At 47.1% G+C, this 12,533-nt stretch overlaps 2 protein-coding genes across 5 annotated transcripts in view; both read right to left on the bottom strand.

The window, feature by feature from the left end:
• Nucleotides 1-1,102: 1,102 nt before the first annotated feature.
• LOC138635366 (interleukin-13 receptor subunit alpha-1-like) lies at nt 1,103-9,425 on the bottom strand. The gene is made up of 10 exons (XM_069722792.1): nt 8,914-9,425; nt 7,095-7,258; nt 6,318-6,471; nt 6,100-6,199; nt 5,306-5,472; nt 5,004-5,134; nt 3,824-3,980; nt 2,738-2,837; nt 2,382-2,466; nt 1,103-2,277 (listed from the first exon to the last, which is right to left on the bottom strand). The coding sequence occupies exons 1-10, from the start codon at nt 8,981-8,983 to the stop codon at nt 2,179-2,181; spliced, it is 1,227 nt and encodes a 408-aa protein (XP_069578893.1). The 5' UTR covers nt 8,984-9,425; the 3' UTR covers nt 1,103-2,178.
• A 2,177-nt stretch (nt 9,426-11,602) lies between these two features.
• dock11 (dedicator of cytokinesis 11) overlaps nt 11,603-12,533 on the bottom strand; it is a 58,056-nt gene continuing 57,125 nt past the window's right edge. For 2 of the 4 annotated variants that reach the window (XM_069722787.1, XM_069722788.1), the window contains one exon: nt 11,603-12,243. In XM_069722787.1, coding sequence (XP_069578888.1) covers nt 12,154-12,243 — 90 coding nt within the window. In that variant the 3' untranslated portion in view covers nt 11,603-12,153. The remainder of the gene's footprint in view (nt 12,244-12,533) is intronic. The other 2 variants (XR_011312131.1, XM_069722789.1) reach the window with 1 other exon arrangement.

Raw genomic sequence — 12,533 nt, 5'->3', positions numbered from 1 at the left:
TTTATTAATATTACGTAGATGAAAGAAGGCAGTTCTGGAGATTTGCTTTATATGGTGGCTAAAGGACAAATCCTCATCAAATATGACTCCAAGGTTCCTCACAGTTTTGCTGGAGGCCAAGAGAACGTCATCTAGAGTAACTAAGTGATTACAGAAAGAGTTTCTGATGTGTTTCGGACCAAGTACAAGAACTTCCGTTTTGTCTGAATTTAGAAGCAGGAAGTTTTTGGTCATCCAGGCCTTTATGTCTTTCAGACAGGCTTCAAGTTTTACGAACTGATTAGTGTCATCTGGTTTTATAGAAAGATATAGCTGAGTGTCATGTGCATAACAATGGAAGTTTATGCAGTGCTTCCTGATGACATCTCCTAATGGAAGCAGGTATAAAGTAAAAAGTATCGGGCCCAACGCTGAGCCTTGTGGAACTCCATAACTAACTCCTGTTCTTCTTAATATTCTCAAACATTCTACAATAAAAAATATTGTGTGCCAACATTTTTTGTGTGTGTTGTTTTTCATAATGTTGTCAGAACATTACGCTCAAACATTTTTAAAACCATCTCCGTAGCGATTTCTTTTTAAAAGAAACATATTAAGAGTGTTGCCACAAAACATTTGTCTAATGTTTTTAAAGTAAGTTATTCTTCTCTAAGATCCTTCATAGTGGAACTCATGACACTCTTTTGTGAGGTTTTAAGTTGAGATTTATATTCATAACAGTAACGTGCCCAAGCCTCGTTATGCCCACTGGCAGCATGACTAACATCTACAAGCTGAGACGGGTGCATTATTTCCATTGATGAAATGGGCAATAACGACTGACGAGACGGCAGTGAAGAACAACGTTACCACGCGCACACACACACACACACACACACACACACACACACACACACACACACGTTTTCTCTTTCTTACTTTCCTGGATAGCTGTAAAGAGATAATACAAGTAAATCCAGCAAAGCAGAAGATTAAAAACAGCCTACCTCACTCTAAGGAAGGAAGAGCGTTATCGCCACCAGTGTTGCACCATGTTGGATTCGGGCGTGTGGGTAAATGATAAAAGGAAACGGAGCGTACACAATATCAACAGACTGACGCTTACGTTTGTCATCAGTTTAATAGATGTGCAGATGTTTCCACAATTCCCATCACTGATCTCTTTCCCTAGAAGGTGTACAAAGGTTGAAAAGGATTCTTCTTAACAAGGATTAAACGGATTTAAATATGCACTGTAAGAAAAGACTTATTTTCATCCAAAATATACGAGGCATTGTTGCGTCGACGCTGAAGTCGAGAATGTCCGAAGTTCATGCAGGTTCCCCAAATGTCCAGATTCGGTATAATTCCCTTCGACATGCACTGATAAAAGGGTGTTGTTAAATTTAGTTCCAAGATTAAATATTCAGAGTTTCCCCACAGAAAAGAAGTCCCAGCTGCGAGTTGAGCGCAGCGTCCCTCTGACTCCGTTCGTCGAAGATGTCCGATCCAAACGGACAAAAAAAGGGGTGTAAAGGTCAACAACAGCTCTTGACTTCCTGTGCAGTCTTTGGATCACCTTCAGCGTTGTGAAACATTTGCTCTCTCAACACTTCAGGTTATTGCTCCCTGCCTCGTGTCCAGCTGCAGCCTGACTGGCTTTCGCTTGTCCAATAAACTCCCAATAAAGTCTCTTTTTTTTTCTTTCGTCCTACAGCAGATATTGAGGGATAGACCAGGTCCTGCATCGGGTTAAAGAGTTTCCAGCCCCTGCATCAGCTGGAACAGTTTCCACCTCCTGCATCAGGTCAGGACAGTTTCCAGGTGTGTCCAGTCAAAGAAAACACACATCCCGCCCTCGTCCTCGTCATCCAGGAGGACACGAGCGGCGTGTTTTCTTGCCCGGTTGGCATTTCCGGGCCCGACGCTGGGCCGTTCCATTTGAAAGTACCTCCTGTGATTCAGTGTACTCGCTCCCCGTGTCCGTGTGCATCAAGAGTAACATCTTAAGCAGGCTTTCGACAACATCGAGATGTTGAAGTTCTCGCGCGACTGAACCTTCAGCCGGAGGGGACTTGGTGAAGCCAATCGTTTTCAGCCCGTTGTTCAGTCAAACTCTGTAAATGTTCCTGATGAATTTGCCCCGAGTGGCCGTCCCGCGGCCGCGACGGCGTGTCACGTCAGGGTGCGCGTGTCACGTCAGGTGTTCTGCTGGAGGACACCGTTTTCTGTCAGCAGGGTGATTTTGCAGGGTTCCACGGGTTCCGATACCGGCGTGTAGAGACTCCCCGTTGCCATCTGAAAAGAAAAAAAAAAAAAACAGAACAGCGTAATAAGTGCGGAAACGGGGAGAGCGGACGAAAGGAGCAAGAAGATGATCGCAGGTTTTCCTTCAAATCTACCTTGTGTTCTTTGTTTCCGTTCACCATCATTTCCTTGAATATCGCAGAAGGGTCCGGTATGTTGGGACAAATAATGGCCCTGTGCCTACGAACGGATGCAAAAACACATGTTCAGTCAAACTCTGTAAATGTTCCTGATGAATTAGCCCCGAGTGGCCGTCCAGCGACAGAGAGCGGTAACGAGCGTTTCCACTTAAAATTTTGCAACGGGCGTGTGTTGTTGTTTTTTTCTCCACCAATGTGTCAACATCTTTACACATGTCACAAGATTTTACTCTAACACACACACACACACACACACACACACGTCGCCCGGCTTTTTCCGCCCGGTGGACGGAGCTCGGCCCGACACGTACCTCCTGAAGCAGTAGCAGGACAGAATGACGCAGACGGACAGAATGACGGGGATGACGATGGAGACCACGGTCAGCGTCCCGTCGTGAAGCTTGTTAGAACCTGCGGAGAACAACAGACGCTTTTTAAAAAAAAATTATTATTATTGATTTTACATCCTGCAGAATCACCCCGCTCGCTCCGGTCCAATTCGGCCGACGGGGAAATTGTCGAAGCGCACGAGGAAGCGCAGAAACGTTGAAATCCGTTTGCAGCGCGTGATTGTGTTGTGATTGTGCAAAGGCTTTCTAGAATTATTTGTAATTATTGGGTAGAGCTCCTTCTTTTTTAAGTGTACGCGTCTGCGCTGACGTAAATGTCGCATTAATATCAGTCTTATCAGCGGCGTTCAGTGCCGTCTGCTACGGTGTCATATACGATTTGACCAACAGAGCGCTCCAAAGCTTCCACACGGCGCACACAGCTGCCTTAAACAAAGTGTGTGTGCCGACATGGCGCCTCTGGTACCAGAAGCATTTGCAAGCAGAGAATACTGTACGTAAAGCGGAAACCACATTTGTTTGCAACTGGTGGCATCCAGGGTTCAAGAAATAAATATGAATCTTGTAAAGATAAAACCAACAACAACAACAACCTACTCTGCAAACACGCGGGTCTAATGTCTTCTGTTGCAGTTTATCACCACGCAGGCGAACGAGCTTAAAAAAAAAAAAAAAAAAAAAGATCATTCAAATGTGCCGTCTGACGCGATGCAAAACAACCGAAGGCACCTGGCTAACTGTTGAGTTTACATTCAGATTTGCATTCGCTCCCAATTTCCCCGCACACTTCAAGAAATATTTGCATCAGGATCAAACATGTAAAGGTGTTATAAAAAATAAAAAAAAATCATCTTTTCATTCAGGACAAACCACACTTTAAAAAACAAAAACAAAAACAAAAACAAAAAAATAATGTGAAAAGTACCCGATAAAAGAACAACAGAATAAACAGCAGCGCGGGGATCATCCGACAAAGACGCTGACTCGACACGTCGTCGAGCCGACCGACTCGCAGCCCGGTTCAGTGAAGTCGGGCGCACGGTTTACCGTAAGTTGCGTTTGCGCCGCCGTTGCTGAAGACCGGGACGCAGTTTTCACCGCTCGTGGTGTTGAACTGGAACTCGTAGAGGCAGCTCCTGTCGTAGGGGACCCGCATCGGCCCGTGTTCTTCGGTGTCCATTATCGGCTGGAAGGTCTGGCAAACCTGGAAAACGGCAAGCACACGACACCGCGGCGTTGAGCTTTTTTTTGCCGGCGCGGGGGCGTCACGGCGGCTCGGTTGACGGTCGATCCTCCGGCGGCGAGCGACTGCGCTCCGATTGTGCTTTTTCTGTTCCATTTTACGCCGCTATTTTAGTGAAAGCCAGGTCGCGCTTTAACAACACGCATCGCGAAGAAGAAGAAGAAGAGACGCTCGCCCGCTGCGATGTTTGACTATGCGGCTCGACCTTAAATGTTTATTTTAAAAGATGCTCGTGGTAATGCCGCCGGTTGAACACCGGGTGGCGGTAACTCTCCACTCGTCCCTTCGAACCCCAGAAGAAGAAGAAGAAGAAGAAGAAGAAGAAGAAGCGGGGCGTCATTAAAAGAGCGGAAATATTAACGGGACTATTGATGACCTCCGTGTTGGTTTCATCCAGCAGTTTTTATATGCCTGACTAGATACGATTCTAACGATTATGCAAAATCATAAGTATGCAAAATCATAACAATTATGCAAAATCATGACAAATTCTACTCAAATGATTGCATGGTGTGTACAAGACTTAACATTTGTAAAAAAATAAATAAATGAAACCCTATTGGCGGGATTCGCAACGGATGCTGCGTTCATCAGCAAGCGGGAAGTGGGGAAAATTGCAAAACTCACGAGCGGTTAAATCCACCTGAACGCCTTTCAGACTGGGAACGTCCCACTAAAAAAAAAGTAGGAGGTTTATGAGAAGCGGGTTTGACGTCACCTGACGTCGCAGCGTTCGTGGCGAAAAGGAAATAAACGCATTCGCTTAAAAAAACAACAACAACAACAAAAAAAACGAGGCGGGACGTCCCGACTCGGTTGTAGCCCGCCCGGCCTCCCTAACTCGCTGCCCGTTTTGAACGGACGACGACGAAGGCCGTTCGGGTCTCTTTTTCTGTTTTCCCGAGACCGCGTTTGCCGATTTCGCGAACGCCCTCGACTGGGGAGGGAGGGCTTCAAATTACACGGGCGCGTTGGGCAACTTACTTTGTCCTCGTTGCACTTCTTGTAGCAGACCATGTACTTCCAAGTGCAGTACTTTCCGACGTCTGGAGTTGTCCACGTCAGGTTGAGGTTGTCTCCGCTTTCTTTGATGCTCAGCTTCGGCGGCGGTATCACTGCGGAGGAGGGAACGCGCACAAAACATCCTTTACTTTTCTGTTGCGCGCGGCGGCGGCGGGCCCGACTCAACGAGATCGGCTTTTGGTTACGACAGTAAACGTCCCACATTTCTTCGCACAACTTGTTATGACACCGACAACAACAACACATTCCAAGGGAGTACCGACCCAGTTTCGGTTTGAAGGTGTTCAGTCCAGCTTCAGTCTTCACGCACACACAGATGTCTTTGGCGATGGCGTCGACTTTCAGGAAGCAACCGCACCTCTTCCCGCTTCTGTAAGGCCGATCGCACTCTTTTGTGCTTCTTATGTCCTCCGCGGTGGTTCCACAGCTCCTGCGAGAGACGAGATGAGGAAGTGAGCGCCGCGGTTCCTGTAAATCACCCGGTCCCCACCGAGTATGATACCGCGACCTCGCAAGCCCCGGGTGAAGCTACAAGTGGGTTTCCACCGAGCGCTGCCGATGCTCTGAAGGGAACTTTGACGCGGGAATCTCGGTATTCTTGCGAATGACATCGAGCGGAATATGTCGGATAATATTCTGCGCAAATGACTCTGAAGATGACTTACGGGGGGGAGCGGGAGGGGGGGGTCGATTATAACCGCGTGGCAGGTTTACTACAACAAAGCACTTTCGCGCGGGTCGCCCACAGAATTGAGCGGTTTCGAACCTCGGCTCCCGCTGCCCGCGTGCCAAAAGTGTCCTCGGGCGAGGGACGCCGCGCTCCCGAGACGCCTGCAAATACCTCTTACTGTTAAATGTTAACAGGTACACGGGAGAAACTAGTCACGCGCGTCACTATAATGGCACCAAATCGAAACCGGCTCCCGACAAGACGCCGGCACGCCGATTTATTACTTCTTGCCGTCGGCTTGGCGAGGAGGGCGACGCGAGGCTTCGGTGACGGCGCGTCGGGAAGCGGCGGAGGCTGTACTCCTGTTGCGGTCGAGCTGACGCTCACCTGTAGGAGAGCGTCCAGTTGAGAGACGGGTCGACTGGGATCCAGGAACAGTTCGTTTCATTGGACTTCAGGAGGCACTGGAAGTCCTTCACCACTTCAGCTGTGCACAACAACAACAACAACAACAACAAAAGGTTGTTACATACACGCACGTGCTGGAAACACAGGACACGACTTTAGTTCCTGTATTGTCGTCGTCTCAGTTTTGCTGCTCTTACCTCGTGGCGTATTGATGATTTTGTTCTCACGTCTGCTCGAATTCCAGCCGTGACACGACCCGCTGCTGACGACCTGAATGTTGAACTCCCACTGACCAGAACCCATTTCTTCCGTGAGACAGTTGTTGATGAAATGTCTCGATTCTGTGCGCAACTTTTGTTGGGAGGAGGAGGAAACAAAAAACAACAACAACAACAAAGTGTTTAATGAATACTACGGTTACACATTAAGAGTTAGAAATGTGCGACTGAAATTTTCAGTCGAAAAAAATCGACCGGAGTGGACCTTCATCTTTCTTGTCGTAAACAATGCGCTTATTTACGACAGAAACAGAAACCTCGGATGACTGAAGAGTTCTGAGCTTTTATTGTCATTTCTCTCGTTTGCCGTCCAGCAGAAATAACAGGCTGCCTTTTTTTTTTTTTTTTTTTTTTTTTTTAAGTCTGCGGCACGAGCAACACGGCAGCACAGTCTCGTGCTTGACTGCAGTTTCAAGTTAATTGTGAAATAAATATCCGCGGCTTTAATTGTTTAACCCGGAATTCAACTCGATTACATGACCTCCGTCTAACACGCACGCACACAAAACAACACACTGATGGCTTCTGTCCAGCGGCAGAGGCGGAACGTGAACACTTCTGTGCCACTTCCTCTTCGTCGCCAACGTGGCGACCGTTAAGGAAGAGTTTCCTGCGTTTCACACTTGACCTTTGGACCCGTTTGGAGTGCGTCGTCCCGGCACTCGACAGTGTGGGTTTCGCGCCCGCAGCTCTCACCGTTTCTCCTACTCTGTGCGTGTCCGTGTTCTCCAGGTTTAATTCGTAACTGATTTCGCAGCCGGGCGGCAGGTTGTCGGGCTTCTCCCAGAACCAGGACAGTTTCAAAGTGAACGGGTCCATCCATCTGTACGACAGGTTCCTGGGTGCCGGAAAAGGGCAATCTGTTGGGGGGGGGGGAGAAGGGGGTGTTACAAAAGAGCAGGTTTTCAGAACGAATGACGCTCTGCACACAGAATCACAATGGACAACCATTAGAGTGCCATATTGTAGTGTTCGCCACAATATCGGTGTCATTCGTACAGCCTATTTCATTTATTGTCATTTATATTTTTACAATGTGATTTTTTTGGGGGTTTTTTTTTGGTCATTCCTACATCGGTAATGGCAATATTACAACTTGTTGCCGTAGTGGTGTCATACAGTTAAGCAGCATACACACGTTACACGCAGCAACGACCAGCGTGACTGAAATCAGCCGTGTTTGATCCAGAATCTTGAATCTCACCGAGTCGCTGCGGTCGTTCACAAAATGAAGAGCCGGCGGCTCATTTGTTTGGTTTTCATGAAATATCTGAAGGCAGACTATATTTATGCTGAAATATAAAACTATAACACTTATTAATCTTCTGCAGTTGTGTGCTCTTGAAATATGTTTCAGTGTTTTGGAATATTGACAGGAATGTAATTATCTCAGGGACACCCTGAAATATACTGATATTTTCTCAGGGACACCCTGAAATATACTGATATTTTCTCAGGGACACCCTGAAATATACTGATATTATCTCAGGATCATATCGATGCAATTTGACCTGTATTATTTCAATACATTTTCAAAGTAAAACCCGCAACCTCTTTGACAGCTCCTGCAGCTGGTTTGTAGACTCTATCACATTGAAGCCCAGACATATTACATGCTCAGGAATCAAATCTGATCTTCATTATTTTTTTTTTTATATGAAGTCAAAAGCAGACACTGACATGTGTTTCAACACGAATGACTTCATCTCAAAGTTGCGACCACAGTGTGGTCAAGGCGGCCGCAGTTTACGTTGTAGTTGGGAGTGTGTTTGGTAACCACTGTAGCCGATTGGCGGCGCGAGTAATTTAGGTTATGAATCATAAGTATCTTTTCCGACCAGATTTACTGGGAGTGCCACTAGTCTCAACAGAAAATAAGGGAAAAAAATACATAAATAGGCTTAGGTGGTTTTCCGTGACCACATTAACGAGGAACTCATCTCCCGATGAATCAACTGTTTTCAAGTGGCTCAGAGATTCATGTAGGCTTATTTATCATATCTGCGCGTACCAGCCATCTTCTGGCGGGCCGTAACAATTAAAAAAAAATAAAAAAAATAAATCCATCCATCAAGATCCGCCGGCCTCAGTTTGAAGAGCCCGCACATAAAACATAGACTGCATATAAAAAAAAAGAAAGAAGGTAAACGATAACTACAGGCCAGCCAGGTCAATTCAATACGAATAATTAAAATGAATTAGGCAAATATGAAATCACGGTATTAACCTGCAAATTTAACAATAATAAAAAAAGAAACCCCTAAATGAAAAAAAAAAGCCGAAAAATAAATAGTTGTTTACTTGTCAATTAAACTAGTAGGCCGGTAGTAAACTATTTCACATCCAGCCGTTTTTGTACCAGGAAGAAAAAAATAAATACACAATTCACAAATGACTCAGCCTGCTGAACTTTGCCAATGGCAGGACGTGATGGTCCACCTACTCCAGCAGCAGGTCGGATTTTTCAGTCGTCATGATCAGAAGCGGGCTGCCAGGGACATTAAAGAGGCTTTACCTGCTTGACAGTAGACAACCGTGATGATGGCAGTGTAAAGGAAGGTGAAAAACTCCAGAGTGACAGTCATGTTGTCCTCGAGCCGCTCTGCGTTTATTCCATCTGGAAACGCGTAAATTCCTCTCCAGTCCGAGAAAAACAACAACAACAAAAAAAATATATATATATATATATCCTCCCAACAGTTACGGAGGCTGCCCAGAGAGATAAAAACAAAAATAATAATAATGTAAAAGAAGGGAATAAATAGAAAACGGAAGGGAAACTAAACTCGTTCGCTAAAGCACCTTGACTGCGTCGGTGTCTACCCACTCAGTCCGGGAACAGCGGGGCGGAGCCGGGGGAGCGGGAGCGGGAGGGACGCGGTGGAGGAGACGTGACTGTCAAGAGACGGCATGTTCAACCAGTTTTTGTCTTCCACACGAACCAAACACAGACATCCAGCCCCCACGAAGCCGATGTGTTCAGAGGAGTTTGAACAAGGAAGCTGCTCTCGTGGCTCTCTGGGAGTGTGTGTGTGTGTGTGTGTGTGTGTGTGTGTGTGTGTGTGTGTGTGTGTGTGTGTGTGTGTGTGTGTGTGTGTGTGTGTGTGGAGGGGCGCAATCGCTTGTTTCCTCTTCAGTGAGGCTTTATAAACCGCAAGTGTCCATCCATTCCTCCAGGAAGTCGTCAAGGCTCTAAGCGAGTCTCTAAGCCGATTATGTGTTTGTTAATGGCTCGAACAAGCTACGCAGAGAGAGAACCGAGAGAAAGGAAAACATCACGGAGATGGGAGTCGAGGCTTTCAGTGTGTATGTCTCGAGAGGGGGGGTGGTATCCTGACCTGAAGTCTCTTCATCCGCCCCCCACCCACCTAACAGGAAAAACACTTGCATGAAGTAATTTGATCGCGTGGTTGTGCAACTGCGACTCGTTTATTTTTGCGCATGGGAAGCGTGTATTGTGGGACGTTGCCATGGTGCAATGAGTGAAACTCATGTAGATATCCATGTGAAAACTTTTCCTAATTGTTTTTCCCCGAGAACACGTTGCCACATGTGTTATGCCACATGTGTTTCCTGTGTTCCCCCCCCCCCCCATGTGTGTTATACATGTGTCCCATGTGGGGGAAAAAAACACAGGAAATTCCATGTGTATTTTTTTTTTCTGTGATTGCAGTCCTTTTTAAGCTGCAAAAAACGCTGCATCCCACACTTTTCATTTCCTGTTACTGTTATCCGTTCATTTTTTTTTTGTATGCCTTGAATCCATAAAATGATATCAGATCATGCACTCCACACTTTTTAACGTGTAAGTACTTTTTTTTTTTTTAAAAGGGAAATAATCCTGCCGATTATTATACAATCATGTATATATTTCTACGTGAACCTTGTATGACATTGGTGGCACGCCCCCTGCAAAATAAGTACACATTGTTGTTTCAAGAAAACGCTGCGCTCACAGCGGGCTTGTGCGTTTCAAACAGATCCGGGTCGCTTGAGGACGGGGCTTTTTCTCAGGCCCGATCTCAACCCGACCCGACCCGACCCGACCACTCCATCACAAAATGCTCTCGTCTAAAGTTTTTCAACCGAGCTCCGTCGAATGCGTCGCACGACCCGCGCTCGGCGTTTTCCCCGGTCGTCACGGAAACGGGAATTCCTCGTTTGCGTTTTGGCCTCGGCGTAAAACGTCGGCGGCATTTTGGGAACGTTTGCGTCAGGGAGCTCTTTTGAGTGACCTTTCAGTTTTTCCCCGGGTTTTATTTGAAAAAGGCTTTTACAAAGTAAGTTGGACAAGCAGCTGCACCTCGGTATATAGTGCAATAAAAACGAAAACAAAAATCTCTCTGCGAGGACTGATCCTGGACCGGACGAGAGTCCAAAAAAAGGTAACAAATATAATACATACATACAAGTACGTACAAACATACGTGGATACAGACTTCAATTTACAGCACGCTGACAAATTCTGTACATCTGATGGAATATATAATTCATCTAACTGCTAATTTCAGTGTAGCACTTGTGAAATACTGTGAAGAACCAGCACGTGGCACTTCTTATTACTTGAGATAAAGGGAGTCGTTTCAGAAAGGCAGAGCACAAAGGCACTGGATCTACACCCAGACGAGAGGAACTCTTCATTCGCCCCGCTGCGCTGAAGCAAACACGACCACGACGCCGCGATCCGTGCGTCCGGGCCCTGATTTCAAATAACACCGTTTCAATGATTGTTTTAAAGCTCTGATAGAATTTGTAATAATAAGGTTTCTTTTCTGGTTTTACATTATTCGTTACTTCTAATACAATCTAGGACTTTTTTATTTATTTATTTTTTTAACCTTTACAATGTATTCGAGCTGCTCCGCAAAACCACTCTCACCAGCAAGCGTTGACGCACAGCTTTGAAACAACCCCGAGGTCTGTCTTTTCTTGTCCGTCACTCTGGACCAGGCCGGAGGAGGCCGGTCGGGGAAATGAACCGGGGCGGTACCGCCGGCTGGACGCTCACTAATTACGCCGCCGATCCCCGCGCGTCCGTCGCAGTTTGTTCGCCTGGGTGTGACGGTCTGCTATGAAACAACCCTTTTGTGTCGCGGAGGACGCGAACGCTTTCGGTTTTGGGTGCCTGTTACCACAGATCCAGTCGGGTTGGTGGTGTTGGCACGGGTCCCGACGGCGTAAACAAACCGAACGCTGTGTTGTTTGAAGGAGACGCTGCCGTCTCGGGCGGTGGAAGGCGAGTCTGGAGGACGTGTGGTGTCCTGCATAGATGTCCAGGGGCAACGTCGCAGAGACAGAGAGACAGGGACAGAGACAGAGAGAGAGAGAGAGAGAGAGAGAGAGGGACAAGAGGACGGAGGGAATTGCTTCGAGTACAGCAGCTAACAGTCAGTCCTGCAGTCTGTTGCCAAAGCGGAAAGAAAAAAAAAAAAAGGTGCATCGCAGCCTCGCATGACTCAGCACAACGCCAAAAACAGACATGCAGACATTTAGTTGGTGTCGCCGTGATACATTCTCAGAAACGCTGCTGCTGCGGTGCGACTATTATAATCCATGTGCCGTGCTGCGATCTTTCGGTCCAACCGTCCGCTGCGCGTCCAGCAGGGGACATGTTGGCCAAGCGTAGCTGTCCTGTTCGCATCCACTTCGGGTCCTTCGGGGAAGTTTCGAGAGGATATACACGAGACTGAAGGGAGGGCCGATGGGTGTGGGGGTGTGTGTGTGTGTGTGTGTGGGGGGGGGGGGGGGTCAGAGGTCAGGCCAGCTCGGTGGACATCCCGCTGATGGCACGAAACACGTGGACGGAGTTCTGCAACAGTGAGCGCATCATGTCCTCCTGGTAGATCTGAGGTCAGAGCAAAACACAGAGGATGAGTGTCCGCTCACGCACACGTGCACACACACACGTGCACGCACGCACACACACACACACACACACACACACACACACACACACACACACACACACACACACACACACACACACACACACACACACACACACACACACACCTTCCAACGTTACAATGATAAAAGCCCAGAGGGGAGTTTTTAATCGAGCTGATGCCAAAACAGAGGAGGTTGAAAAGCAGATACCAAAGTGTTTGCACAACTCTTTCAAACATCCTCATCTCA

This window comes from Brachyistius frenatus, unplaced genomic scaffold (genome assembly GCF_029030835.1).
Source record: "Brachyistius frenatus isolate BFR_SWC_R1_liver_20210118 unplaced genomic scaffold, ASM2903083v1 Contig_305, whole genome shotgun sequence".
In the NCBI taxonomy this organism is placed as follows: Eukaryota; Metazoa; Chordata; class Actinopteri; family Embiotocidae; genus Brachyistius; species Brachyistius frenatus.
Note: the sequence above shows the minus strand (reverse complement) of the source record. Positions and strands in the feature narration are given on the sequence as shown.

Coding starts and splice junctions, on each gene's coding strand:
- LOC138635366 (XM_069722792.1), bottom strand. CDS start 8,983: ATGACTGTCACTCTGGAGTTTTTCACCTTCCTTTACACTGCCATCATC. Junction 6,200..6,317: donor AATCATCAATACGCCACGAG/GTAAGAGCAGCA, acceptor TGTTGTGCACAG/CTGAAGTGGTGAAGGACTTC. Junction 2,467..2,737: donor TCCTGCTACTGCTTCAGGAG/GTACGTGTCGGG, acceptor ATCCGTTCGTAG/GCACAGGGCCATTATTTGTC.